The sequence below is a fragment of the Stegodyphus dumicola genome, chromosome 2 (genome assembly GCF_044657685.1).
Source record: "Stegodyphus dumicola isolate Sdum_Otavi_A_Nest chromosome 2, ASM4465768v1".
In the NCBI taxonomy this organism is placed as follows: Eukaryota; Metazoa; Arthropoda; class Arachnida; order Araneae; family Eresidae; genus Stegodyphus; species Stegodyphus dumicola.
In genome coordinates, this window is record NC_140769.1 from 135,589,802 (window position 1) to 135,617,446 (window position 27,645).

General features: G+C 35.4%; 2 protein-coding genes and 1 non-coding gene across 6 annotated transcripts in view; 1 reads left to right on the plus strand and 2 right to left on the minus strand.

Annotated features, from left to right (window-relative positions):
- LOC118195308 (uncharacterized) overlaps window positions 1–27,645 on the plus strand; it is a 294,732-nt gene that overhangs the window by 26,734 nt on the left and 240,353 nt on the right. The gene's annotated exons all lie outside the window — the stretch shown is intronic.
- TRNAS-CGA (transfer RNA serine (anticodon CGA)) lies at window positions 8,462–8,534 on the minus strand. The gene has a single exon. It is a non-coding gene; the product is annotated as a tRNA-Ser (tRNA).
- The window catches only part of LOC118199623 (monocarboxylate transporter 12-B-like), a 173,923-nt gene continuing 169,267 nt past the window's right edge, over window positions 22,990–27,645 (minus strand). For all 4 annotated transcript variants that reach the window (XM_085811144.1, XM_085811143.1, XM_085811145.1 and 1 more), the window contains exon 10: window positions 22,990–27,580. In XM_085811144.1, the coding sequence (XP_085667270.1) occupies window positions 27,384–27,580 (197 nt within the window). In that variant the 3' untranslated portion in view covers window positions 22,990–27,383. The remainder of the gene's footprint in view (window positions 27,581–27,645) is intronic.

Sequence of the window (27,645 nt, forward strand, 5' to 3'; positions counted from 1 at the left end):
GTCGAAATTGACGTTTGGCTTGATTGACGCTCTCATCGTCTGGACCAGGTATCCAAATCCTTCCAATTGGCTTGCCATTTCTTGTTGTTGTCCAGCAACTTCCATCCAATTTTCGGCCATTTCAGTTCGACAAGTGTTCGGGCGCCAATGTAATGTTGCGCGCTGCCAACCTGCACGCAACAATAGTGGTGACTGCTAAGAACTGGAAAGTAGACAATGTCTTAAGAAGGGTTTAAATCCCTTTTTATTCAACTTTAGAAATTACAAATGCGTGCTCTTGACGCTCACAAACTACGCCGACCCGGCGGTAAAATAAAAATAAGAAACTAAGAAAAGAATAGTAACAAGTGACTAACTACGAGGCTCTCTAAACGTAACTAACCTCACCGCGTTCTAAGATACCGCTGATAATTCAGGAAACTTCTGAATATTACGTTGAAAGATTAACAATCTGCCGATGCAAGCACACAGGCCGAAACGCGTGGTTCTTCAATTTCTAACTGGCCACCTCCACGCTCGTGAAGCAAGAAAGCACACTTTCGAACTCGTTTCCCTTCTATTTAAGGGAACTCATACACCTTAAACCCCTTATGATCTTCGAATAGGTGACTGTTGCAAGAATTGGGATATTTTATTTATTTTAAAAGCAATTACTTCCAACTTTTTACATCTGACCACATAATATAGCTGCTTTGGAAAATAGTAACCAGAAAGTTTGTGTTGCCACAAATATTTTTGTAATTTAATTCTCTTTGTGACAAAATATTTCGCCATGTTTCCACATTGCGCGCAAGATATTTTAAAAATGGCTAATGGGTCATACTTGAAATTTGATGGAATTCTTTATATGGGCACTACTTTCTAACTGAACCAACAATCTGATGAATATTTTAATATTGAAAAATTTTATGGACGAAAATATTACAAATTTTGCTAATAAAATACATTTTGTAAACTCAACTCAAAATCAAATAAAAATTTGACATGAAATTTTTAGAATTTTAGGTTCACAGTAGTTTCCAAATGTTATAAAAGCTATATATTAAATATGGAATTAAATTATGAAACAGAATGTTTTAAACTGTGCGCGCAAGTTGGAAACATGACGAAAAATGTTGTCACAAAGAGGACTAAATTATAAAAATATTTGTGGCAACACAAACTTTATGATTACTCTTTCAGAAAGCAGCTATATTATGTAGTCAGCTGTAAAAAGTTGGTAGTAATTGCTTTTAAAATAAATAAGTTATCCCAATTCTTGCAACAGTCACTTATTCGAACATCTTATGGGTTTTAACGTGTACGAGTCCCCTTAACTCAGATTACTTCCGCTGACAATTTGAATCCTTGCGCGTTCTACGAAAATTTACATACTTTGGCATTGGCTATTCCAGCGGAAAGTAGGGCTTGACAGGAAAGATAGTTTAAACTTAAAATAAATGTTAATTAAAATAAATATAAACCCTACAAGCTTTATAATTTAATTTGGTAATAGTCTGTTCGTTCCTCATTTTTAATATGGGCATTTCGTCTCTCTATTCTAAAAATGACAATATTTCTGGACTGCGCCATTTCTATATTTATCTGTGCTACAGAACTTGTGTAACGCTGATGACGTAGTTAATTCGGAAACTAAATTCCGAGAACTGAAACCTTTCTGAACTAAACCGAAACCTTTCTCTTAACAGGCTACGATAATGGTTAAACGCACAATTCGCTTCTACCTTCTGTGCTGTTTGGACGCTATTTCGCTATGCTCTCTTCCTACCGCAATAATATCAAAAATGTAAATGCTCTTGAATAGGCACGATTAGAGTGCCAAGTGAATTGTGGCCACAAATGTGAATTAAAAAAAAAGTGGAGTTTAGTCTGCCTCGACAGCCAAGTTTTGTATTTATTATTGGATTAACATTCTACGCAATAAAAATTCTTTCTCTTCAGTATGGATCTACGTGCTTCGCAATCGGTATTTCTGCGTTTGTACGTCTCAGTGTTAGTAAAAATCCTTTCCTTATTTCAATATAATGAATATTGAATCTTGTAGGAAGAATAAAGCTAATTTTTTAGAATAAACAAAATACCTTTATTTAAATTTTAAAACAGAACCAAAAAAAATAAATACTGCAGTTCTAAACTATCAAAATTTTAAACTCTTAATTACTGCAGTTAAAACTCTTACAACTATTCAAAAATACTAAAAATCTTCAACTCTCTAAAACAAAATATATATAAAAATCTTTCGAATCCTCTTCTTGTTGCCACACCGTAAAATGCAAGTTCTTGTCCTATTATTTATATTTCACGTTCTCTTTAAGTCACGATCTTCACAAGTCATGATCTTTACAAGTCACGATCTTTACAAGTCTCCCCACAAGAAGCACATTCGTCACCGTAGAGACAATGTTGCTCAGAGTTCATTGAGAGAGAAAGAGTTAACAGCTAACCTTGACAAAGCATCAGCATTCCCATGTGAACTTCCTTTGCGGTATGTCACAGTCATGTTATACCGTTGTAACGCTAAGGCCCAACGAGACAGTTTAGCACCATGAGGGGCGCTTTGGGTCAAGTAGGTGAGGGGATTGTGATCAGACACAATCTGCACTTTGGCACCGAAAATCCATGTGTCAAATTTTTTCAAGGCTTCGATGACACAAAATGCTTCTCGTTCGATGGTTGACCATCGTTGTTGACAGGGCGTTAATTTCTTGCTGAAAAATGCTATGGGCATTTCTTTGCCATGTTCGTCGTTTTGAGCTAAACACGCTCCAATTGCGAAAGCAGATGCATCCGTATAGAGTTGAAAGGGCTTGCTGATGTCCGGAGTATGCAGAGATGGCATTTTAATCAACTCTTCTTTAAGTTTGTTAAAAGCTGCTTCTTTTTCAGAGTCCCATGGAATATTATTTGGAACACTCTTCTTTGTAAGGTTTGTTAGAGGTAAAACAATCTCAGAAAAATTTGGGATATAATCCCTATAGTAGCTTGCTAGCCCTAAAAGACTCCTGACTTCTTTTTTAGTGGTAGGCTTAGACAGATTTCTGATGACTTCTACTTTCTCAGGATCTGGAGAGTGAGTGCCAGAACCTATTACATGTCCTAGAAACTTCACGTGGCTCTTTCCGAAATCACACTTTTCTAGATTTGCGGTTAGACCTGCGCTTCTCAGTGTTTGAAACACTTGGTCGATGTGATAGAGGTGGCCATCCCATGTTTCAGAAAATATTGCCACATCATCAATATATGAACGGCAGTAGTTCTTATGGTTTGCAAGCACCTTATCCATCGATTTTTGGAAGGTACTTCCAGCATTTTTCAAACCGAAAGGGAGAACTTTCCATTGGTAATGGCCGGAATGAGTGATAAATGCTGTGTAGGGTTTAGCTTCTTCTTTCATAGGAATTTGCCAATATCCCTTGGTTAAATCGAGAACTGTTATGAATTTGGCTTTCCCTATTTCGAATAGTAAATCTTTAGCAATCTTCATCGGATAGGCGTCCGGAATTGTGAAGCTATTTAAAAGCCTGAAGTCTATGCACAGTCTAACGCCGCCATTCTTTTTTGCAACACATACTATAGGATGTGCCCAGTTACTGTCACTGGGTTCTATAAGATCCCATTCTAACAGTTCTTTAACTTGACGATCGACTTCCTCTTGAAGTGAAACAGGAACACGGTAGGGCCTCAATCTTTTCGGATTACATCCTTCTGTAACCTTGATGTCATGACCATCAACATTGGCTTGACCAGGTTTGCTACTGAAAACATCTACATAAGATTTTAGTACTTTAAATAGTCCTTCCCGTTGGTAATATTTTAAGTCACCTTTCGAATTTTGTAAATGGGTCCAGATATCATCAGCAGATTTATTCATAAGATCTGCTGGTGCATAGTGGATATCTCCAAACTCTTCATCTTGGTCAAAAATGATACCAACGTGATCTACACGAGCAATATATGGCCTTAACTTATTTATATGGAGTTCCCTAATACTTCCGTTTTCCATTTCGATTTTGGCAGAGTGTGGCCTGGTAAGTTTGATCACGGTAGCTGGTCCTTGCCACGTGTTGAGCAATTTATGTGATGATGATGGCATTAACACGAGGACTTTGTCCCCAACATTGAAAGTCTTTTCTTGAGAACGTAAATTGTATCTTGAAGTGTACTCTTCTTGAGATATTTTGGAATTTGCTGATGCAATGTCATGAGCTTTTCTTAATTTTTCTAAAAGGTCTTGTAGATAATTTTCAATTGAACGGGAAGCTGTAACTGGAATGCTACGTTCACCTGTCCATATTTCTTTCAGCAAAGATAATGGTCCTGGTGGTATTCTTCCATATACCATCTGGAAGGGAGACAAACCAGTGGTGCTATGTGGCACTTCTCTGTAGGCAAACAGGAGATAGGGAAGATTCAAATCCCAGTTTCTGCCATGTTCTTGGATATTTTTGTTCATCATCTCTTTTAAGGTTCTATTCCAACGCTCGACAGCACCCATACTCTCGGGGTGTCCTGGAGTGGAGAATCGTGGAGACACACCAAGTAAGTTCTCAAAGGCTCGGGTGAGTTTGGCTGTGAAATTAGTTCCCTGGTCGGAACAAATCACTTTTGGAAATCCAGTTTGAGTAAAAAACCTCATCAAAACGTTGCATGTTGTTTTCGCACTTATGTCTTTGACGGGGGTGGCTTCTGCCCATCTGGTGCATAGGTCAACTGCACATATCACAAACCGATGACCTCTCCTGGATGGAGGTTCTAATGGCCCGATACAATCCACGCTCCATACTTCAAAGGGTGTTTCCGGCCTAACAATAGGTTGAATTGGGATTCGATCTTTGTACGTAACTGTTCTCCTCAATTGGCATTCTTTACAACTTTCACAGAATTTTTTAACATCTTGCTTAATAGTAGGCCAAAATAATGAGTACTTGATTCGTTGAATTGTCTTTTTCTCACCGAGGTGGCCGGCAAGAGGGATTTCATGTGCCATTCTTAGGACTTCCCTTCTTTTTTCTAAAGGTAATACAACTTGCTTAATGTTTTCACCACAGATATATTCGGAATGAAGTAATATGCCATCATCGAAAGTATATGAATTTTGATTTTTATTTGCCCATTCAAAGCATTTTTTCAGAGTTTCGTCTTGTTCTTGACGTGTCTTGAATTCTAGTCTTACCTTGTTCGTTGTTTTCAGAGACTCTATGTTTTCTTGGGAAATCTGATTAACAACAGCCAAATTTGTAGTAATGTCTTCAACTGGTGAGGGTTTATCATCTGTCTCTTTGTACTCTAAGGGGGATGCATCCCAATGACGATCACAGTTCCACAGTTCGATATTTCCACAGAGTGTTTCATAAGCTGAAGAACTCAATAGCAAGTCGGTAACTAGCTTTTTTGAAACAGCACACGTAATGGACACTCTACCGTGAAAATCATCGTCAATTTTCATCTGGAAAATCTTTAGTGGAGTAATTTCGTTTTCACCAAAAGCAGAAGATATCTCTATTTTACTTTCTCCTTCGCAAGGTATGTTGTCAACCAATTTCTCACGGACTACTGAAATTTGTGCTCCCGTGTCTACGATTCCATTTAGAATAATATCTCCACATTTAACTTTGACCAGTTTTAATTCATCTATGTTTCTAGATACGTCTACTGATTTTGAGACAGGAATAGAGATCTTGGCAGTTAGCACTTCTGGTTTTTCTTTTTCTGCTAGGGGTGCTTGTGTTTGTATTAAGTTGTTTTGTGCTGTTGCAGAAGCACTTCTTGGTATCCGATTTTTGGTACATAACTTAGATGTATGACCTTCTTTTCCACAATTATAGCAAGTTAATTTGAAATTAGTCTTTTGTGGTTCGTCACTCTTACGGGATGGGTACACTCTTGGCGTGTTTTCAGCGTACAGCGATTTATTTCTGAAAGCTCTTTCTGGAAGTGGAGAACGAGGTTGCCATTTTTTATTAGTTCTGTCTGCTGATGGATTACCACCATTCTGTTTTGAGATATTACGAACACTGTCATATTCGTCAAGTTTATCAGCTAATTTGGTTGGAGAAACGAATTTCGCCCAGTCGTCCAGAAGATGGTCTCTTACTTCATAGGGTACTCTTTTCTTAATTTGGTCAGTAATAATCAAGTCTTTTAACGCGGCAAAATTTGTGATTTCAAGACCATTGATCCATTCTTCAAAATAACTTGTAATTTCGTAGCAAAAATCTCTCCATGATTTTTCAGCGCTCTTTTGGTGCATCACAAATTTTTTTCTAAAGCTTTCAGGATTTAATTTAAATCTCTTCAATAAAATGGCCTTAATGTACTCATAATCTTCAAAATTTTCTTCAGATTCCCTACCAATTAATTGAATGATTTCAGATGGCATTAAAGTCAATAAACATGAAACCCAATCTTTAGGATTAATCTTTGTCCTTTTAGCTTGTCTTTCAAATAAGGATAAATAAATCACAATATCATCGTGTCTTAAATTGAATTTGGGAATAAGCTTAATTAAATCAAAATTATGATGTCCATTTTCATTTGTTGGTGGAGTTTGTGTTAGTCGAACACGAGATTCAATTTCGAGTTTCCTCAATTCAAACTCCATTTGCTCTCTTTTCTGCTGTGCTTCTAATTCTTCTTTCCTTCGCCTTTCCTCAAGCTCTTCTTTCTCCTTTCTTCGCTGTTCCTCAATCTCTTCTTTTTCCTTTCTTCGCTGTTCCTCAATCTCTTCTTTCTCCTTTCTTCGCTGTTCCTCTTCTTTTCTTTTCCTCTCTTCAATAATCGTTAAAAACACTTCTTTAGCAAATGCTTCATCATATGTATCACTTTGAATTATTTCATTTTTTATCGCCACGATTTTCATACTTGGATCTACTTGAATTTCTAATTCAGCAGCTAAAGCCAGCAAATCCTCTTTTTTCCCACGTCCCATAAAAGCCATGTCTCGATTTTATTCAGCCAATAGACTCTTAGTTTTATGAAAAGCTATTTTTTTTCTTTTCTTTTTCTATTTAAATATAATTCACAATGAATTTAATTTTATTCGACACGAAAATCAATCAGTAGAATCAATACTTAATGTGTTGTTCACCTACTCTGGCGAGTCAAACGAAATTACATTTGAACACTGGCGTATTCATTACTTTGAAAATTACATTTGAACACTGGCGTATTCATTACTTTGAAAATTACATTTGAACACTGGCGTATTCATTACTTTGTAAATTACATTTGAACACTGGCGTATTCATTACTTTGAAAAGTAAATAAACTAAGATTCCATGACGGAAACAATAATTAACTTTCCATAATCTTAATTAACTATTTTACGTTTCCAAGGTAAATTGAGCTCTCACCTGAGTTATTTTGGTTCGTAATTATATGCGGGGAAACTCCGATCCTACCGGCTGCGCCAGTAAAAATCCTTTCCTTATTTCAATATAATGAATATTGAATCTTGTAGGAAGAATAAAGCTAATTTTTTAGAATAAACAAAATACCTTTATTTAAATTTTAAAACAGAACCAAAAAAAATAAATACTGCAGTTCTAAACTATCAAAATTACTGCAGTTAAAACTCTTACAACTATTCAAAAATACTAAAAATCTTCAACTCTCTAAAACAAAATATATATAAAAATCTTTCGAATCCTCTTCTTGTTGCCACACCGTAAAATGCAAGTTCTTGTCCTATTATTTATATTTCACGTTCTCTTTAAGTCACGATCTTCACAAGTCATGATCTTTACAAGTCACGATCTTTACAGTGTTCCTACATCAGTACTTCTATATCTGTGTTTTAATTAGATACATATAAATTGGACTAACTAAAAAATACGTTTTTAGCTCACACAATATTAGTGATGATATGTAAATAAAACTTAAATGATGAGATGCTCGTTTAAAAATTGTATTGAACCATTAAATGAAATATTAAGGAACAATAGAGATGAAACCCTAACAGGCGCCACATAATTTCACAATTAGACATCTATAACATTGGTCTATGTAAACTGATTCCTTTAAAAAATACGCATAGTTTGGTAGTTGTTTTTATTATAATTTTTTTTAAATTTAGATTTATCAATGAAATGTTATTTTTCACCCATTTTAACATTTTGGCTTAACTCAAGTTTCCTTGTTTTGAACACTAGTTGAATAAGTGAAATTTCATTCTGTTAATTTAATCTTAATTTTAAATCTTTGTACCAAGCAATTTGTTTAGTAAATTCGAGTATTTTTGTTAACTTTGTCTCCAGTTTCTTCTTTTTCCTCTCTTCTTCTTCCTAGTAAAGCTAGTAAGCGTAATTCGAATTTATTTCTTTACTAGGAGTAAATTCTGGTTGAAAAACTTAGTTCTAAATAGTAACTATACACTACTTAATGCATCACACACAGCTCTTTCTGTAGAGACATTACGTATTTATTTTTTGGGGGAAAAGCAGGAGAGAGGAAAAATGAGTAATGCCCTCGCCGGGAATCGAACCACGGACATCTCAAATTCGCGTCGAGCGTGCTGACCACTACACCACGAAGGCATGCTACGAAAGCAAGAGAAATACTTTATATAGTCTCTCTTTTAAGGGGACTCATACACCTTTAAACCCATAAGATGTTCGAATAGGTGACTGTTGCAAGAATTGGGATAACTTATTTATTTTAAAAGCAATTACTACCATTTTTTTACAGCTGACTACATAATATAGCTGTTTTCTGAAATAAGCGATAAGCAACGGAGGACGTGGGCACTGTCCCTTTACCAAAAGGTTAATCGGTATAGCACCACGTCCACCTATATCTAGAGCCTAAAGAGGAATCACAAGACGCCACGCGCCGGGCGCCCAAACCCAGAGCCAAATTCAACCCGGGGGCAGTCCAACAGACCAAATGCCCACGAAAGACAGTCCCAACAACCGCCCAGGCCCCACATTTATTAAATAAAATAACAAAAGCATGCAGGGCCAAAAAGGGCGAGTTTGGACAATAAGCAAAAATTTTACAAAGGTGTAATACACACAAATATAGAATATACATAAGCTAAAGTACAGTCTGATGTTGGGCAGCCCAATAATATACAATGAATAAAATATAGACAGTAGAATTAGACTTAATGACAATATAACATAAAAATAGAGAACATAGTGAAATAATGAATGTAAATGATTACAGCAATACAGAGAGGATATACCAAAAGAAATAAAAATAAAAGAATACAATGTAACAGAATGCAATAGCGGTACAATACACTTGATCACGTGGTATTGTGGGAAAAACATGCAATAAGGCTAATTATACGATTATGAGGAATAAAAATAACATATTTAGCCTGCATAAAAGTTAACGAATATAAGATACTATACAATACTATACAATATTACAATACAATACAATACAAAAAAAAATTAACATATTTAACCTGTACTAAAAGCCAACTGATATAAGATACTATACAATACTATACAATACCACAATACAATACGATACAGTAGATACAATACCACAATATAATACGATACAGTAGATGCTATACAATACTATACAATGAAAATACAAAATACATTCAGTGTTGGTGACACAAAAATACATTTAAAATTGTCATGACACTAGTGATGAAAATACAAAATACATTCAGTGTTGGTGACACAAAAATACATTTAAAATTGTCATGATACCAGTGATCCTAATGCAGCAAATAAATTGATGCAGTTACCTGCATAAAAGATAACTTATATAAGATACCATACAATACTATACAATACTACAATACAATACAATACAAAAGCTAATTAAACGATTATAATGAATAAAAATTAACATATTTAACCTGTATAAAGCCAATTGATATAAGATACTATACAATACAAAAAAAAAATACCATAATACGATACGATACAGTAGATACTATACAATACTATACAATAGAAATATAAAATACATTCAGTGTTGGTAACACAAATATACATTTAAAATTATCATGACACTTGTGATCCTTATGCAGCAAATAAATTGATGCAGACAGTTAAATGTGTTACTATACATTTGCAAAGGATGAAATATAGACTTAAGTATGCCACAAATTATGAACATATATTATACCGTGAAAAACACAAAATACATTCAATGTTGGTATAAATACAATGGATATATTTAAAACAATGGATAATGGTTGGATATATTATACAATGAAAATCTCTAGCGACCCCAATACATTCAGTGTTATTATTACACAGAGAATTAAATGTATGATATTACATGGGCAATTGATGAAAAGAAGACAGTAACAGTATAATGTATAGCCAATTATGCAAGTATATGGTATACCGATGTTTAACAGCAACTGGCAAACAATGTACCATTAATACGCCCAACTAAATATGCCAAGATATTATATACTATTATACAGTGAAAAACGCAAAACACGTTCAATGTAGATATTATCATAGTGCATTATGAGGGAATACAGACAGTTATATGTTTGATAATACATGGGCAAAAGATAAAAATAAAGACAATAACATTATTATTCATAGGTAAATATGCAGATTTAATATATTCAGATATTTAACAGCACCTGGTAAAAAATGTACCATAAGTACATTGATAGCTGCTATGGACAACAAAGAGACTATTAGGACAATACATATGCAACAGATAAATATGCAAATTCAATATATACAGATATTTAACAGCACTTGATAATAAATGTGCATATGCAAAAGATAACATTATTATTCATCGGTAAATAGGCAAATGCAAGATATACAGATACTAAACAGCACCTGGTATTAAATGTACCATAGGTACAAGGACAGCTGTTATAGACAATATTACCTGGTTGCACTTAGAAAAAGATGCTGAGAGAGAATATACAAATATTTGACTGCTGCTATACACAGCGACTTATAACAGATGGATTACAATAGATTACAATGGTTACAAACACTTCAGAGCATAAAAGTAGATGGGTTATAATATATACAAGCAGTTGAAGAAGTTGAATCATATGTCGATATTATAAGGCACAAAGATCAAGTCCCAGATTCATCAGTTTGTCAATTAAACGGACTATCTTTTTGACTTGATGCCGTTGCTTAATCAAAAAACGACTAAAGGCAGTCCTATCCGTTGGTGGAAAAGGAATATGGAATTCAGTAGTAAGTGGACAATCGATTAGATAGTGTTCTGGGTTGCCCAATTGTCCACAACTACAGAGTGCTGAGGAAGAGAGTCCATGTCTCTCGAAATATAAGGGAAAAGGCCCGTGGCCCGTAATGTAGAAGATCAGCTGTGGTGGCATGATTAATCGGTCTAAATCTACTTTAGGGACATGGGCAAATGCTCGGCGACCAGTTTCCTCCGAACTCCATGCATTTTGCCACAAGGAGATGGCTGTGAGAAGTAAGTGACGCTTTAGATTAGATACTGGGCGTGAAACCGTCAAGGTCTGTGTTATCTCGTGATTCTGTGCTGCTTCTTTAGCAAGCCTATCGACAGTTTCATTACCGTAGTTCCCCACATGAGCTTTTGTCCATTCTAAACAAATGTGTAGATTTTTATGTCGAGACAAGCTAGTTTGAATGTCCACAATAATGGGGGATGAATGCACAGGATTTAAAATGGCATACAATGTGGAGAGACTATCGGTAAGAACATAGGAATGTGAATATCGATGATTAATGATTGTTTGTATTGCTTGTCGAATAGCAATAGCCTCACTCTGGAAGACGCTGTTAAAAGAAGACAGATGGCATTTCCACTGGTGAAGAGTTATCTGATCTTGCAGTATGGCTATATATGCACAGCCAACCTGATCTTCCAATTTAGAGCCATCAGTATAAAAGACCAGATCAGCATGAGAAACTTGATGACTCGGTTTGAGATTAACTTTAACTCCCGTACCATAGAGGGAGGGGTGTTGATCTTCTCTGTTTATTGCTGCTTCATAATCATGGGAGGAGAAAGAGTGATCTCCAAACTGAACTGAACAGCCAAGTTGTCTAATCAACTGATAAGCTGCGTCCTTTTCAACCGCAATAGGTAAAGGCAAGACTCCAGCTGCAACTGCGAGGGCGTTAGTTGGTGATGTGCGGAAGGCACGAGTGATATTTAAGAGAAATGGTCTCTGTATACTATTTAAATGTCGGACTTTGCGTCCTTGCATTGGTGCTGCCCAAATTGCAGCACCATATGAAACAATCTTTTCAGTTACTGTTGCATATAAAACTTTAAGAAGATGTGGATTTAAGCCCCAGTGGATTCCCTTCATAAGTTTAAAGCGTTGAGCAATCACAGCAGTACGCTTCTTGAGATCTAACACATGGGGAATCCAATTGAGTTTGTCGTCGAAAATAATTCCAAGGTATTTAAGTTCACGTTTAATACGAAGACGCTTGCCATTTATGGTTATTCTCGGCTGACGAGCCATAGAACCACCCTTCTTAGGAATGATCAGAATTTGCGATTTCTCTTCAGAGATTTGCAATTTAAAATCTTCACATCTAGACTGAAACAAAGAACAGGTCTCCTGTGAGTTTGCTTGAAGTTGATCACGAGTCCTACCTCGCACTATGAATGCGGTATCATCGGCATAAGTAACCACAGTTGTATGTTCAGGCCATGGCTGCTTAAGGATAAGATTGTATGTCACATTCCAGAGAAAGGGGCTCGCACATGAACCCTGCGGGCACCCTCGAGTCTGACATCTATGTACCAGGCCTCCATTATAGGAAATGATCAAATGTCGATCGGACAGATAATGTGCAAGAGTATTATATAAATTGTGGGGGCAATTGGCATCTCTTAATGCATATAGAACTGCCGGCCACCACAACGTATCGAAGGCGCTCTTTAAATCCACTGAGATAAACGCTGTGTGGTGGCCGGAGAACTTATTGCGCAGGATGGTATCTTGAACTTCCTTTAAAGCGTGCAGTGTTGATCTTTTGGTGCGAAAACCGTATTGAAAAGGACACAGATAATTTGTTGAGTGCAAATGAAATCTCAATCGTCCCATAAGAAGTTTTTCAAAAGTTTTGCCAAAAGCTGACAACAAACAAATAGGGCGATAAGAATCGGCACGGGCTGGATCACGGTGTTTCTTTAAAAATAAGATCACCTGGCCAATTTTAAAACATTGAGGAAAAGTTCCACTATTGAATAGCTTATTAAACAGGCTTTGGAAGAGACTGAGATTGGTGCTAATAATCAATTTGACAATACGATAGTCAACACCATCTGGACCCGGTGCGCGCTTATTAGGGAGTTGGCGTAAGACTTGCCGAATTTCTTGAGTAGTAAAAATAACATCGTCTGGTGTTTGAAGACTAGAAGTTTGATTTCGAATAGTCTGATGAAAGGAGGAATCAGTTGAATTATCATCTGTAGAAAAAACCGTATCAAGGACTTCTGATAGAGTTGATTCAGTCAGGTGACTATTAGGACTAACTGTAGGTAAAAGATGGAAAGTTGCTGGCTTAAACAGCTTGTCGGTCGCAATCTTATGATGAATACCATAAACAGATGTTGTCTCAGAACAAAATTTGCGCCAGCTAGTTAATTTGGCACGTATAATCATTTGTTTGTAACATGCTCTTTCCTGTCGGTAAAGAAGCAGAGTATTGGAGCTGATATTATTTCGACGCTCTTGCTTTAGCCGACGTCGAAGAGCTCTACATTTTTGTTGTTGAGTACGAAGCTGAGCATTCCACCAATTTAATGTACATAACTTCTTAGTGGTACGAATAGGCAAAACACTATCACATACTATTCGAATGGTAGCCATAAGATCACTAGTAAAATTTTGTAGATCTTCACGAGAATGCAGAGATTGAAGACGAGAATGATAAGAGGCCAAATTGGCTTGAATGGCTGCAGTAAACTGTCTGACCTTTCGGCCAGGTAAATTATAACGCCGTATGATTGAGGTGGCTGTAGTTCCCGCGAGTGAAAAACGTATATAGTTATGGTCTGATAGACTTAGACCCTCAATTACTCGCCAATCTTGAAGAAGAGAGGCCATAGGCAAAGTAGACAAAGTCAAATCTGGCCAACCATGTGAATGTTGACGATCAAAAGTCGGAGGAGCATCATGTGAATTATGTTTCACGAGATTAAAACTGGATATAAAATCTTCCAGAAGTCTACCCTTTACGTCCGTAGTAGCATATCCCCACGAAACATTATGAGCATTAAAATCACCAGAAAAGAGCAAATTTGGAATTTGAATTGAGGTCAGTAAATCTTGCATCGCAGAGAGCACAGGTTCGATTTCTGAGGACGGTGAGGAATAAATGGAAACCAGAAGGACTGTCAGATGATGAACTTCCAGAAGAACAGCAACAATATCTCGCTGCGCAGTGACAAGTAAAGGAGACCAGGAAGAATTACAATTGACAATAATTGCACGGGGTGGAAGTAAAGGATTTTCTTTTGATATAGTGTCCAGTGCAGTGGAAAGCCAACCGCCTTACCATTTAGACAATACGGCTCCTGGATTAAGATGAAGTCAATATGCTCAGAAGTAGCATATTCTACAGTCTGTGCCGTCGCAGCTCGAGCATGTTGAAGGTTTATTTGTAGACATTCCGTCGGTAAAGTTCGTTGCAGAAGAGTGGTATTAAGATCTTTTTGTATATGATCCAATGAAGAATCAGATACTAAGTTACCTGATGCTAGACTATAAGGATTGAAGTTAGTAGTCTGTGTTTGCCCTGATGAGCTGGACGCGACGTTGATACTCTGGACAATCGGGGTGGTAGGCGGGATGGGCGAAGTCATATCTGGTACCGTAACGATTATTGGCTTCGCCACAGTTGATGCATTCAGGTGTTTGAGCTGTGCAATCTTTGAGCCCGTGATCTCCTGCACAGTAGGAGCAGTATTTTCGCTTACTCTTGCATTCTGTTTGCACATGGCCATATTGCTGACAGGAGTAACATCTTTTAATTCCAATAAATTCAGTGGCTCTGTGAGCTTGCCAGCCGACGAAAATTTTTCGCCGACGCATGACCGCAGCAAAACCTGGGGAGTCACATTCAACAATCCATTTAATGTATCCCTTCCGTCGCTCCCTGAGACGGAATCGCATCGTGAATGCTGTTTCTGGCAATCCCGTGGCTCCGCTGAATTCTGAAAGTACTGTTTGCGCTGTGATTGATTCCAGCAAGTCATGGATAGCAATTCTTGGTTTTCGTCTGATTGGTCTACTGACATCTGCTGGTACATCAGAGCGCGTGAGTTCTTGTTCGAGTATCGCAACATCATCAGGTGTTTGACAGAAGACCTCCAAACCTCCGTTATTTATTTTAGTAATACGATCTATTCCAATTTTAAGTTGTGAGAGCGGAACTTTGGTATTAAGTTGTTCTTTAAGCGTATCACTAGTAGTGTCAGCTTTAGGACGAATAATAAGGCTAGGCTTTTTAGGTCGTCGAACAATATCCGCAAAAGATGGAGCAGGAGCCAAAGCCTGATCAGCTGTAGATGGGAGAACAGGTGACTGGAAAGAATGTTGTCGAACCGCTTCACAGCAAACTATGGTAGATGTATTGACTTCAGCGTCCACCAATTCTGGAATAGGTAAGCCCTCAGGCCCCTGTAAGGCCAAAGTTTGCAAAGTTGTCAGAGATTGTAACAGATGCTCTCGAAGATCCGAAGATAAGAGGATTCTGCCACCTCTGCTGGTGGTAGCTACTTTGCGTATATCAGCACAGAGTAGTGTAATTTTATCCGCATAAGGTAAGTCAGAGTCTAACAAATCGGGTGCGCTAGTAGCCCCCTGTGATGTTTCTCTGGCAGTTGTTAAAACAGATTTACGGGACATTATAAAGTATTAAAGAGCAATAGTAAAACATAGACTAAAAGTGCAATGTCCAAAAGTCACTAAGAACGATCAGATTAAAATGTATATGTGACACGTGATAACAGAGAATAATACAAGCAAAATTCCTGTATAACTAATCAATATACACAAAGTAATGTTTAGACAGCAGAATGACTAAAATTTTAACTGACTCAAATACATATCGAGGTATATTATCAGCAGTTATAATAGCAAGACACTAAATATAGGCAGAGATTATAGATTTCAATCTTCACAATATGAAACAACTAAGTCCAGTAAAATTAATTAAATTACATAAAAAAAAAAAATGTGAAACAATGCTTAAGGAATATTATAAGACAGTTGAGTAGTAATCAGAAAGTTTGTGTTGCCACAAATAATTTTATAATTTAATCCGCTTTGTGACAACATTTTTCGTCATGTTTCCAACTTGCGCGCACAGTTTAAAACATTCTGTTTCATAATTTAATTCCATATTTAATATATAGCTTTTATAACATTTGGAAACTACTGTGAACCTAAAATTCTAAAAATTTTATGTTCAATTTTTATTTTATTTTGAGTTGAGTTTATAAAATGTATTTTATTAACAAAATTTGTAATGTTTTCTTCCATAAAATTTTTCAATATTAAAATATTTATCAGATTGTTGGTTCAGTTCGAAAATAGTGCCCATATAAAGAATTCCAGCAAATTCCAAGTATGTACCATTAGCCATTTTTAAAATATCATGCGCGCAAGGTGGAAACATGGCGAAATATTTTGTCACAAAGAGGATTAAATTACAAAAATATTTGTGGCAACACAAACTTTCTGGTTTTCTAAAGCAGCTATATTATGCAGTCAGCTGTGAAAAGTTGGAAATAATTGCTTTTAAAATAAATAAAATATCTAAATTCTTGCAACAGTCACATATCTGAAGATCATGAAGGGTTTAAGGTGTATGAGTCCCCTTAAAGCGCGACGGAGTTTTAGGGAACCCAATCGCCAAATCCTGGTGGTGAAGAATCATCATTCGCCGCCTTTTAGTTCGGGCGCCACTGTAGAGACATTATGTTTTTTTTTTGGGGGGGAAGAGGAGAAATGAAAAATGAGCAATGTCCTCTCAGGAACTTGAACCTCGACCTCTCGAATTTGCGAGGAGCTTGCTGACTACTACTCCACGAAGGCATGCTAAGAGGGCAGGCGAAATACCTTATATTTCTACCAAAAGCAACTTGGATTTAAAATAGATATTGCATCAGCCCGTGGCATAGCGGAGCTTCAACAGTGGCACGAGAAAGTCTTCTTGAAAAATTAATAATATCGGTATCAACTCCGTAGAGGCACACATAAACACATTACAACAAATATGATAATTAAATTCCTCTGCAAGATGTTAATTATTACCCAACTAACACCCAAAACGAAATTTTTGACCTACAGCAGCATACTAGACCAAAAAACAAATATAAGGAAATTATTTCAACTGCAGGTGATCCAAATATATTGAATTCTGGAAATTTGACCAACGAGCAATTTTCCATATTTACACGATTTAGCTGTCAGATATTGTTGTAGGTTGGATCAACATATTGTTGCGTGCGTACAGGTTCGTAATAAATTAAACGCTCAAGTCCGATAAAAAGTTAATAAAATTTATTCTTATCACAAGAAATATAACGAAACACTAGATTTTTCCTCAAAGATATTCGTACAATATCACAATATCACACAATATCATGCAGTAGTTGTATTTTAAACTACTAAAACTTTAAACAGAACGCAATTCAAAGCGCAGAGAAAGCTAATCCGATCTCACCGCGAATTCGCTATAATCAATAAACAACAATTATCTAAACAACTGAGTAGAGATGCTCTCTCTCTTGGCTTTCATAGCTTTTTAAATCGGCCGCACGAGAGAGTCCTAGCAATTTCTGGAAAACAAAAAGCGTAGAATTAGGGTTACGGTTAACATTGTAGTCAATTACATTTATTCGAATTAAATCTGAGTTACGGAGATAAATGTTTATTAAATGTTAAATGCACATGCTGTTGTATTTTTACTTTTCTGGCGCAGCTTTCTCTTCAAATTCGCCACGTGCTGCATTTCACGGGGAAATAAAATAATTTTAATTACAATTCTGCTAAAAACAGCACCTAATTTCAAAATCCGTAACAATAACGATGAACATAATAAAATCAAAATATCGTTCAAGATTAACTGATATGCCCCTAAAACACCTAATTTTGTTAGCAACTTCAAGAACTAATCCTAATATAGATGACTTAATAAAAAATCTATATTTTCAAAAATTTCACATTAATTAAATATTGACTGTTTAATAGTTATTTATAATGAAATATTTCAAATTGTTCCTTTTTACTTTATGCATAATCTAACTGAGTGAACCTTTGAAAATGTTAATTAACAATAAAAGCCCAAGTTTGTACGTTTGTTTTGTTCATTATATTAATTTTTCAATATCTACTACTCAGATTTACATAAAACAGTATGCTGTTTGCGTAAAAATCTCTATAAATAACATTTTTTTCACCTTTTTATAATTTTGAGTATGTAGAAAAAGGAACTGGCACGCATATTTTTTTTTTTTTTTCTCAGATAGTGGCGGTCTTCCCAAAACGGTTGGCCACCCTTCTTTTACATGATATCATCAAATTACAATTCCTTAGATCCTGACTGCAGTCGAAAAATAGACAGAACGTGTTTACTTCAAGTTAATCTACTTATTTTTGTTTTCTTTTATTTCATTACCTTCAAAATTACGACACTGAACAAAAACAGAATGTCTTGAGAATACAAAATGCAACACAAATGAGAATAAGAAAACCACCTGTCATTGTAATCACACCGTGCTCTAGAATAATTCTTTTTTTTTAAACTATCAGTAACTCCGAGTTCTCCTTTTCAAACTTCAAGAAAGTCATTAAAACGTGAACAAAATGCAAAGTGGTTATCATAACAGACATAATCCTAAAGAAATTTCGAAAGAGTTTAATCCTAAACCTATAATTAGGACACAATGTACTAAAATTCATGAAAGGGAATTTGAGAAACGGACACAGCCTCGTTGTTATGAATGCGGATCCCACTCGTATCTTCGACCTCAGTGTAATAAACTCAAGAAGAATTTAGAAGCTGTATCCTCAATGGGAATTTTCCAAAAATACTTTTAAGTATATTATTGCTCCATATACCAGCCTAGGCTATAAAATGCCCATACTTAGAGATGCTGTTGCAACTTGGGATTTAATTTGCCAAAAAATATGTACAGCCTTCCTTGTATACGGGTGAAAACGTGTGGATACAAACACCTCTGGAAGAACATCCAGTGTGCTTACCTTTGGCTGAGGTAGAGCTTGAATGTGGTCTTAATCATATAATAACAAAGGCTGCAGTCTTAAGAGATTCATTAGATCAAGGAAGGTATTTTCTAGGTAACAAAACCGCTGCAATATTTGAAGAAGCAAGACTATAAGAAGTTCAAATTCATATGATAAACGCCATACAAACTCGTGTCCAACAGCGACGACTAAAAGAAACGGAAAATCTGGTTTCAGCAGATGAGTTAAATTCTGAAATTGAACTCGACGACAAAGACACACTGACTGGAAATGAAAGTTTGCCTTCTGTGAAATATGAACGTTCAGAATTAGATCTGACAAGGGCCTGCCCAGAAATATTTATACAAGAACAGCAGGAGAGCGTCGAATTGAAGCTACTTTATGAAGAAGGTAAAATAAAATGTTCTAAACGTACAAGGTATATGTTGAAAGACCAAATGCTCTTTTACAAAAAAGAAGATCGTGATGGAACACAAAAACTATTGATTTTTATTCCTGAAAAATATCGGAAACAGTTGATGACTATTCGTCGCGAAGAAACAGCAGCCCATCTTGGTGCAACAAAGACAAAAGATGCTTTATTCAAAAGTTTTTATTGGCCAAATTGTTACAAAGATGTCGAGAATTTTGTTAAACCTTGTGACAAATATCAAAGAATTGGAAAGTAGTAAGTCAAAAAGAAAGCACCTTTGAAAATTGTCCCTGTTATTATAGAAATAATTTCAAAATTAAATATTGACACTTGTGAGCCTCTGCCCGTGACACCTTCAGGAAATAAGTATCTTATAACTGCAATCTGCATGTCTTCAAAATATCCGGATGCAGTTCCTGTCGAAAATCTTTGTTCAAACACGATTGTTGATGTTTTCTTTCAAATTTTTAGTCGACTGGGATTTTCCAAAGGAAGTCCAAACCGATCAAGCCACATCTTTTACGAGTGCGCTGACATCGAATTTCCATGAAAAATTCGGAATTAAAGTTGTACGAAGTTCTGTTTACCACCCACAAAGCAATCCTGTAAAGAGGATGCGTAGAACTTTAAAAAGAATTCTTCGATTCCTTTGTCTAGAATCTGGTCCTGAATTGGGATAAAACCTTACCTCCTCTATTTACTCTTCGAACCACTATTCACGATAGTAACAGTTTTTCGCCCGCAGAATTAGTTCACGGCAGAAACTTAAGAACTCCAGTTATGCTATTGTATGAAAAATTATCTGGTAAAGAAGAGGAAAAAATACAGTAGTGGATTATATTTTTGAACTAATGAATTGAATGAGTAAATGTCGAGAACTAACTGTCCAGCATATGGAAGAAGCCAAAGAAAGGCAGAAACTCTGGTATGATCGCAAAGCCGTAGAACGTAAATTTCAAGAAGGAGACTTTGTTCTAGTTGTCGCTCCATTGAAGCCAAACAAACGATCAGTTAAATGGGTAGGTCCTGGAAAAATAATTCAACAATTATTAGAGACAAATTATGTAGTCGAGTTTCCCGAGAAAAATAAAACTCAGGTGTACCACATGCTAAAACCGTATTTTCAATGAGCGGAAAATATAAACTTGCTGTGTTTAGAAGACAGGATAAACGGCTATGAAGATGAAATACCGAGTTTAAATTACAGCGAAGATACTGAGATGTCTGAAGTTTTGCAAGGCATCTAGTTGAATTCACTATTATCTGAAGACCAACGAAAAGATTTAAAGTAGTTGATATACAAGTATTCCTGTATTATCTCTAATGAACCAGGATGTACTGATCATACCGAACAGCATATAGAATTAGAAGCAGAAAGACCGATATGTGCAAAACCTTACTGAATGTCTACCAGACAAACCAAGCTTTTAAAAATTGAAGTAGGAAAGATGATAAAACTCAAGAGTAATAGAACCAGGTGAATCGGATTTTACCTCTCCACTCATTTACTCTCCATTTCCAGTTCCTAGAAAAGAGGAAAGACTATGTATTGTTTACCGTCGCCTGAACAAGGCAACTAGTTCAAAATATTTTCCCTTGCCAAAAATTGAACATTTAGTGGAAAAAGTGTCATTTGTCAGATATATAACTGTTCTACGTCTTACTCGAGGTTACTGACAGATCCCACGATCTAAACGAACCCAGCGTTACGCTGCTTTTGTGACGAGTTTTGGAACATTTAAACCCTTAAGGTTACCTAAAAAATGCACCATCTGATTTTAGCCGCTTAATGGCAGGATTATTAAGAAACTGTGAAGAATTTGCTGTACCCTATATTGACGATGTTGCAGTATTCTCGCAAACCTGGATGAAAATTGATAAACTGCATTTCAAGCCTTCGAAATGTCAATTTGCTCATACGACCGTCAAATATCTAGGTCATGTAGAGGACAAGGTCAAAGAAGACCAGCAGAAATAAAAATCCAGCATTAAAGAATTTTTGATTAAGAAATTTAACGATTTCAAAGCAAGCAATGGCAACACTACGAAAAATCTCCAGCATACGAGACTGTGTATTGGAACGTTTAAAGAGATACTCTTTTAAATAGGTATTCGCCGAAAACATCGCGGGCGAAAACGTCGAGGATAAAACAACGCAAGGAGAAAACGTCGTGGAACAAACCATCGTGGGAGTAAACATCGCAAAGCGAAAATATCGCAGTTCTAAAACATCGTGGTACAAAATATCGTCGTCGAAAATAAAGCGGTTCGAAAACTTCGCAGTTTAAAAACATCGTCGTCAAAAATATCGTGGTAAAAAGTAAAGTAATCTACAAATCATCGCATGGCGATAACATCGCATACATGCGTTTTCAGGTTTTGAAAGTTGTAAATGCATGTTGATATAAATATCATACAGCGCAAGAAGAAAAGAGGCATTCGTTTACTTCTATATTTGATATATTTGAGAGAATAAATAAAATTTTGCTGAAAAAATAAAAAGGAAACTTCAGCATTTAAAAACTGAAAATGAGTGGAAAATTAATGCAACTTAAAAAGCTTAATAGAATCTTACATTTATATAGTTAATTAACAAAGGTCATTAATAAACTAGGCCTTTTTTTTTAACTGATAATTTTTCATGAAAAATACCGACTAAAAATGCTTAGAGAAGGAAGATAAATATCTGCATGAAGTTATCTGTATAAGAATTGCTTAGTTAATGATCAAATTATTTTCTTTCACAATTCTTTATTTGATATTGTTTTAATGAAAATTACATATTGTTTTGTTTCCGTTTATTCGTTAACATTTTCATGTATAGTGTGTAATCAATTGTTTGGATATCGATTTGTTAGTTATGATACAAAGTAAGTTACATAATATGTCACTATGCGATTTGAAGAACGCATGTATGCGATGTTATCGTCATGCGATGATTTGTAGGTACTTTATTTTTTACCACGATATTTTCGACGACGATGTTTTTAAACTGCGAAGTTTTTTAACCGCTTTATTTTCGACCACGATATTTTGTACCACGATATTTTTGAACTGCGATCTTTTCTCTTTGTGATGTTTTCTCCCACGATTTTTTTTCCTTGCGTTGTTTTCTCCGCGATGTTTTCGGCTGTAACCTTTAAATATTTTGTGATATTTCTGTTGAATTGAATTTTATGTGGTTTAAGTGCGAATAACATGTAAGTTAATAGGTAAAGGTTACGCACAAAGCGTTAAAAAAAAGCCTCTTTGGGCGAAATATAAAATCTGAAAGTTTTCAGATTTTTTTTAAGTAAAATTATTTTCTTACGTACAGACTAATCATTCAACTCCATCTTGAACCTTAGCCATTACATGTACAAATACTCAAAGGTGTGAAAAATAAACGACACGATTACGTAAAATATTTTAATACAATCGTTATATATACAAGAGAGATAAAAATTCCAATAAAATCTTTAAAAACATACAAAAAATATAACAAAAAATGGAAAATATAACATTATTGTTGAACTTTTGAAACAAACGTCAACAAGGCATCATTCTCTAAGACGTATATCAGTTGTTTTATTTTCATTATTAGACAGCAGTAAATTCTGTCTATAATATCTATAAATCTTTATTTTGTTTGTAAAATATACTATTTTTTTAAAACAATATTTTATCTCCTTGCATTTCATTGTACATTCCGGAGATTCTGAAAGCAAACATAAAAGCAGCTTTACTTATGAGGCATTAACAAAATAATATTGATAGTCTTTTGACTTTAATCTGCTGCAAGTCAAATGATTTGTGAAAATATAAGAAATATTAAACATATATTATAAATAAATTCATTGTGTCCAGATCTGCGAGTTGTAAACAAGAAAGGTCATTTTGAAACATATTGTGTAAAATTCCCAATGAAGCTGTACTTAAGGAACATGCTATAATTAACTTTTTTGTTCACATAATGATTTGTTGCTTGACATTTAACAATGTGCTAACGTGGAAGTTTTAAAGGAACTTATTATTCTTCCTCTTTGACACTAACTTTTTTAGGATGCTTTTGTTTTAAAATTTTGATTGCCTATTTATTTTTTTAATTCAAATTCAACTTGCGTCTAATTACAGTTCTATTTTGATTTGAAATAACGGTATTTTTCTTTATTATTTTATGTTTCGCGAAGTATTCTGCTATCGAAATTCTAACAAATGATCTTTTTAGGTCTAGTTTAGATTGCGACTGATTAAATTAAAATTTTGATTTGAAGCATGTAAGATCCGCACAAAAACTAAGTTAGGCTCTTCCCAACTCTAGCGTCACTTACGTAACAGACGTAGGGAAACTAAGATACAAAGAGAGTAGGAAAGAACTTGATTTGGAGTATACTAGGAGTCAGTGGCGTCATGCAGACAGACGTAATGACTAAACAGCTTCCGAAAGGAGCATCTGGAAGAAAATTTTATTTGTTCTTCACCTAAGTGAAGAGAGGTGTTTCATCATTTGACCAAAAACTATACATAATTTCACACATAATTTAAACCTTAAATTTTTATCCACGTCCTTTAGAAACCTATGTTTTTCTAACATAAATAATTAAAATTACATTTAAGGGTTACTACTGTTCTGAGTTTCGTTTGGCACATTTCCAAAGTTCGCAAATAAATTCGTGTACAATGAAGCCAGTCCCAGAAAATGGTGTCTGAACTAAGATGCTCTATCAGAAATTAGAAGCATTTTGTTCTTTGCATGAATTCGTGCACACAGACCTAAATTTGACCATCAAAAATATATGTAAATAAAGGATGTCACAAGATAATGCATACACTCTTTAAAACAGAATATCTCAATAACTAAAGCATACAAGCAGACAACATTATTTGATTAATAATGCAGCAAACAGTGATTAATAAGCACGTTTTTGATACAACATAATGCATGTTTTTTGATTAATAATGCATCATCTAGAGGACTGCCCTAGTCATTCCACTTCGATAGGAGTATGACTGGTAATTCGTTACTAGAAATGTTGCACACAATATCTCTTGGTCTTAGAGATGCAGTATGGGGCGCCATCCCGCTTTTGTATCAATGTGAGGGCTTTTCTTGATCGTACGATCCCTCAGCAATGCATGGGATGACAAGAAAGTGGGGAGGAATACCCACCTCGATCATCCAGATTTAAATTCCTCTCATCTTTTACTTCCTTGTGCGAAGTAAAAGGGAAGTATTGTAATCGTGAAAAATTTCGGGTATCATATTTCAACGAAAATATCCATTTTGACCTCTATCGAATGCAATTTAACGATGTTTTCGTGTATAGGACTGCTATAAGACATAGATGTGCATCTCTTACTTTGGTTGCAATCGGCCGCACTAGAAATATATAAATATATGTATACACACACACATACATATATATATATGCATATATATATAGTCTCTTACTCTGCTCAGTGAGCTCAGTTTCTTTATTCTTATATGTTTGTAAACTGTGCATTTTTTTATTTAAAAATGCTTGAATTATGTTTTTATCTTCCGGTTAAGGTTTTTATGTCTATAGGTAATCTGTATGTTATAGTTGTAGAATTACCAACAATTTAAAAATAGTTTAAGTGCGGATAAGCCTAATTTCTTTTTACCATCGCAGCCATATTTGTTTACATTTGAAACTTAGTAGAATAGTGAATTTGTTAACAATATAGAGAAACCAAGCTACGCAACAACAAAGTAACGTCCTCTTTTATTATTGCGAATTAAATTATGCTTAATCTATTCTGGAATTATCGTTTAAGTTATTGATTATCCCATATATTCACTCAGCATAGCGTCCACAGCAAATTAAGTCAGTTTCTATGCCTTCAGTGTCTTTTTGTCGAGTGTGACCAAAAGTAAACTTTCAGTTTTGTGCACCGAAAAATCTGCCTTCTTGCCCGCTGGCCGAATTGCTTGTTTTGGGGTAGAAACTGTAATTGTAAAAATATTTTTTTAGTTGTTTTAAATGTATTTGGTGTTTTATGTTTATTTATTTATTTATAGAGCCGCCCAGACGGTATAGTGGTTAAGGAAGCCTGACTGCGATACCGAAGGGTCCGGGTTCGAATTCCGGATGAATGTATGGTTGAAACTGTCCGTCCCTCTATAGAAAGCAGTGGTGGCCGACCTATTAGGTGCTTCCCTAATAAAGAGACCACCACATCTGGCCTTAGTGTAGATTAATGGACTCTGTTTACAAAACTGTAACTGTTCACAACTTACCATTCGAAAAAAAAAATGTTTGTTTATATCTTTCAATTTTTAATATAGATATTTTGAGATTTTATGTATTTTTGGCTTGTCGCGAAATGAGAACTGAATTAATTAAATCAGAAATATATCTCTAATGAAATTCGAGGAAAAAAGTTTAAATGAAAGGGAGGAAAAAATGCGTGTAATTTAATATTCCATACAAGGAAGTCATGTGGTGTACCCATCAGAATTTTTTCTCTGGGGAACTATCAAGAACCCAAAACAACCTATCAACCAAACACCCCCACAGACACGGACAATCTTAGACAGCAAACGGAGCATAACTGCGGTGTTGTATACAATTGGAAGAAATACTTTTGCTATGTTATTCTGTTCTACATCATTTCGGTCAATGTAGTCTGGTTGGGGTTGGAGGAGAAGTAGTCATTTCAAACAATATCCTTAAGATATGTTGCAATAAAATGCATGCCTGTGTTCTGTTCTATTGTAAAGAATGCATTACGTTATTTTGAGACACCTTGTATGAAACCAAATTTACTCATAAAAAATCGCCTGTTTCTATGGTTCCTATTAACTGAATTAACTAACTTTAATGAAATTCCTTTTTACTTGATTATTCTACTGTGTGTCTGTCTGTGGAAGGAGCATCAACTATTTTACTGTAGAGCTTTACCAGTCTTAAATCCACCAATTTACAAATAAGTCTGTTAAGGATTTTACGGCCTCATCCCTCTTAAATCTGGTGCTGTGTAAACAAGAAACTAGTTAAAATTCTTAGACTTTGACCAACCTGAAATCTGACCAACTATAAACAAGAAGTATATCAAGAAATTTAGGACATCTTTAAGTCCTATCATGTGCAAAAAACGAAAATGTAAAATATCAGCAGTTTAAAAATCGAAATGGGAAAATGTGAAAGCGTGTAAAAGATCAGCTGTTTAAAAATCGACCACATAATAAACAAGAAAGAACCTAGAGTTTGAACAGTTCTAAACGCAGCAGTAGCATTCGAAGCTTCAACGCTCTTAACGTAAGCTCTCGGTAATCATAAAAAATAATAAAATTCTTTGTCCTCATCAAATTTAAATCCGACCCTGTAATGCAAAACGAAAATGTTAGATTCTACAGCCTGACCAGTCTTAAACACATCTCTGCGTAGGCATTATATTTGCGTATATTTACTTTAGATTTGTATTTAAAGTACCAAATTGAACGTTAAGCTTAGGTTCGATTTTCGAGCATAAAAGTATTTTAAAATAAGTTCTTTCACATGTTAACAAATTCATAAATAAATGTTCTCTAGGTGGAGAAATAGTTTGAACACTGGAGAATTTCTAAACATCAACATGACTATTCTTTGGCACAGTGAAAAGGTTTCAGAAACCTTTTCTGTTTCGACGAAGTGCACTTCAAGTCATTCAATTTCCAGCAAGTTGCAATGCACAATCCGACCAACAGCATACTGTTCGCAGCCACAGCGAGCATAACGAATAAAACTATTTGTCATGATTTGCACGGGGCGCAGGGCGAAGCTTTATGTCATAAGTCCTACATTCTCAAAGCGATGTCGTGGGTTCGCTGTCGGGTTTTCCGCTGTCTCCGTCGTCAACAGGCGTTGGGGCTCGTATCCGGACAGGTGGATGGCCTTTACTCAGCCAGGGAATGAAGAATGTGCACACTCCGGATGATATTAGTAATGCCCCAGCCAGGAAGAATGGGATGTCGTAACTCCCAGTGAGATCATACACTGAACCTGAAAAGAAGAAAAATTGGAATACATATGTAGAAACAGTACAGGAAAATCGATGATATTTACCA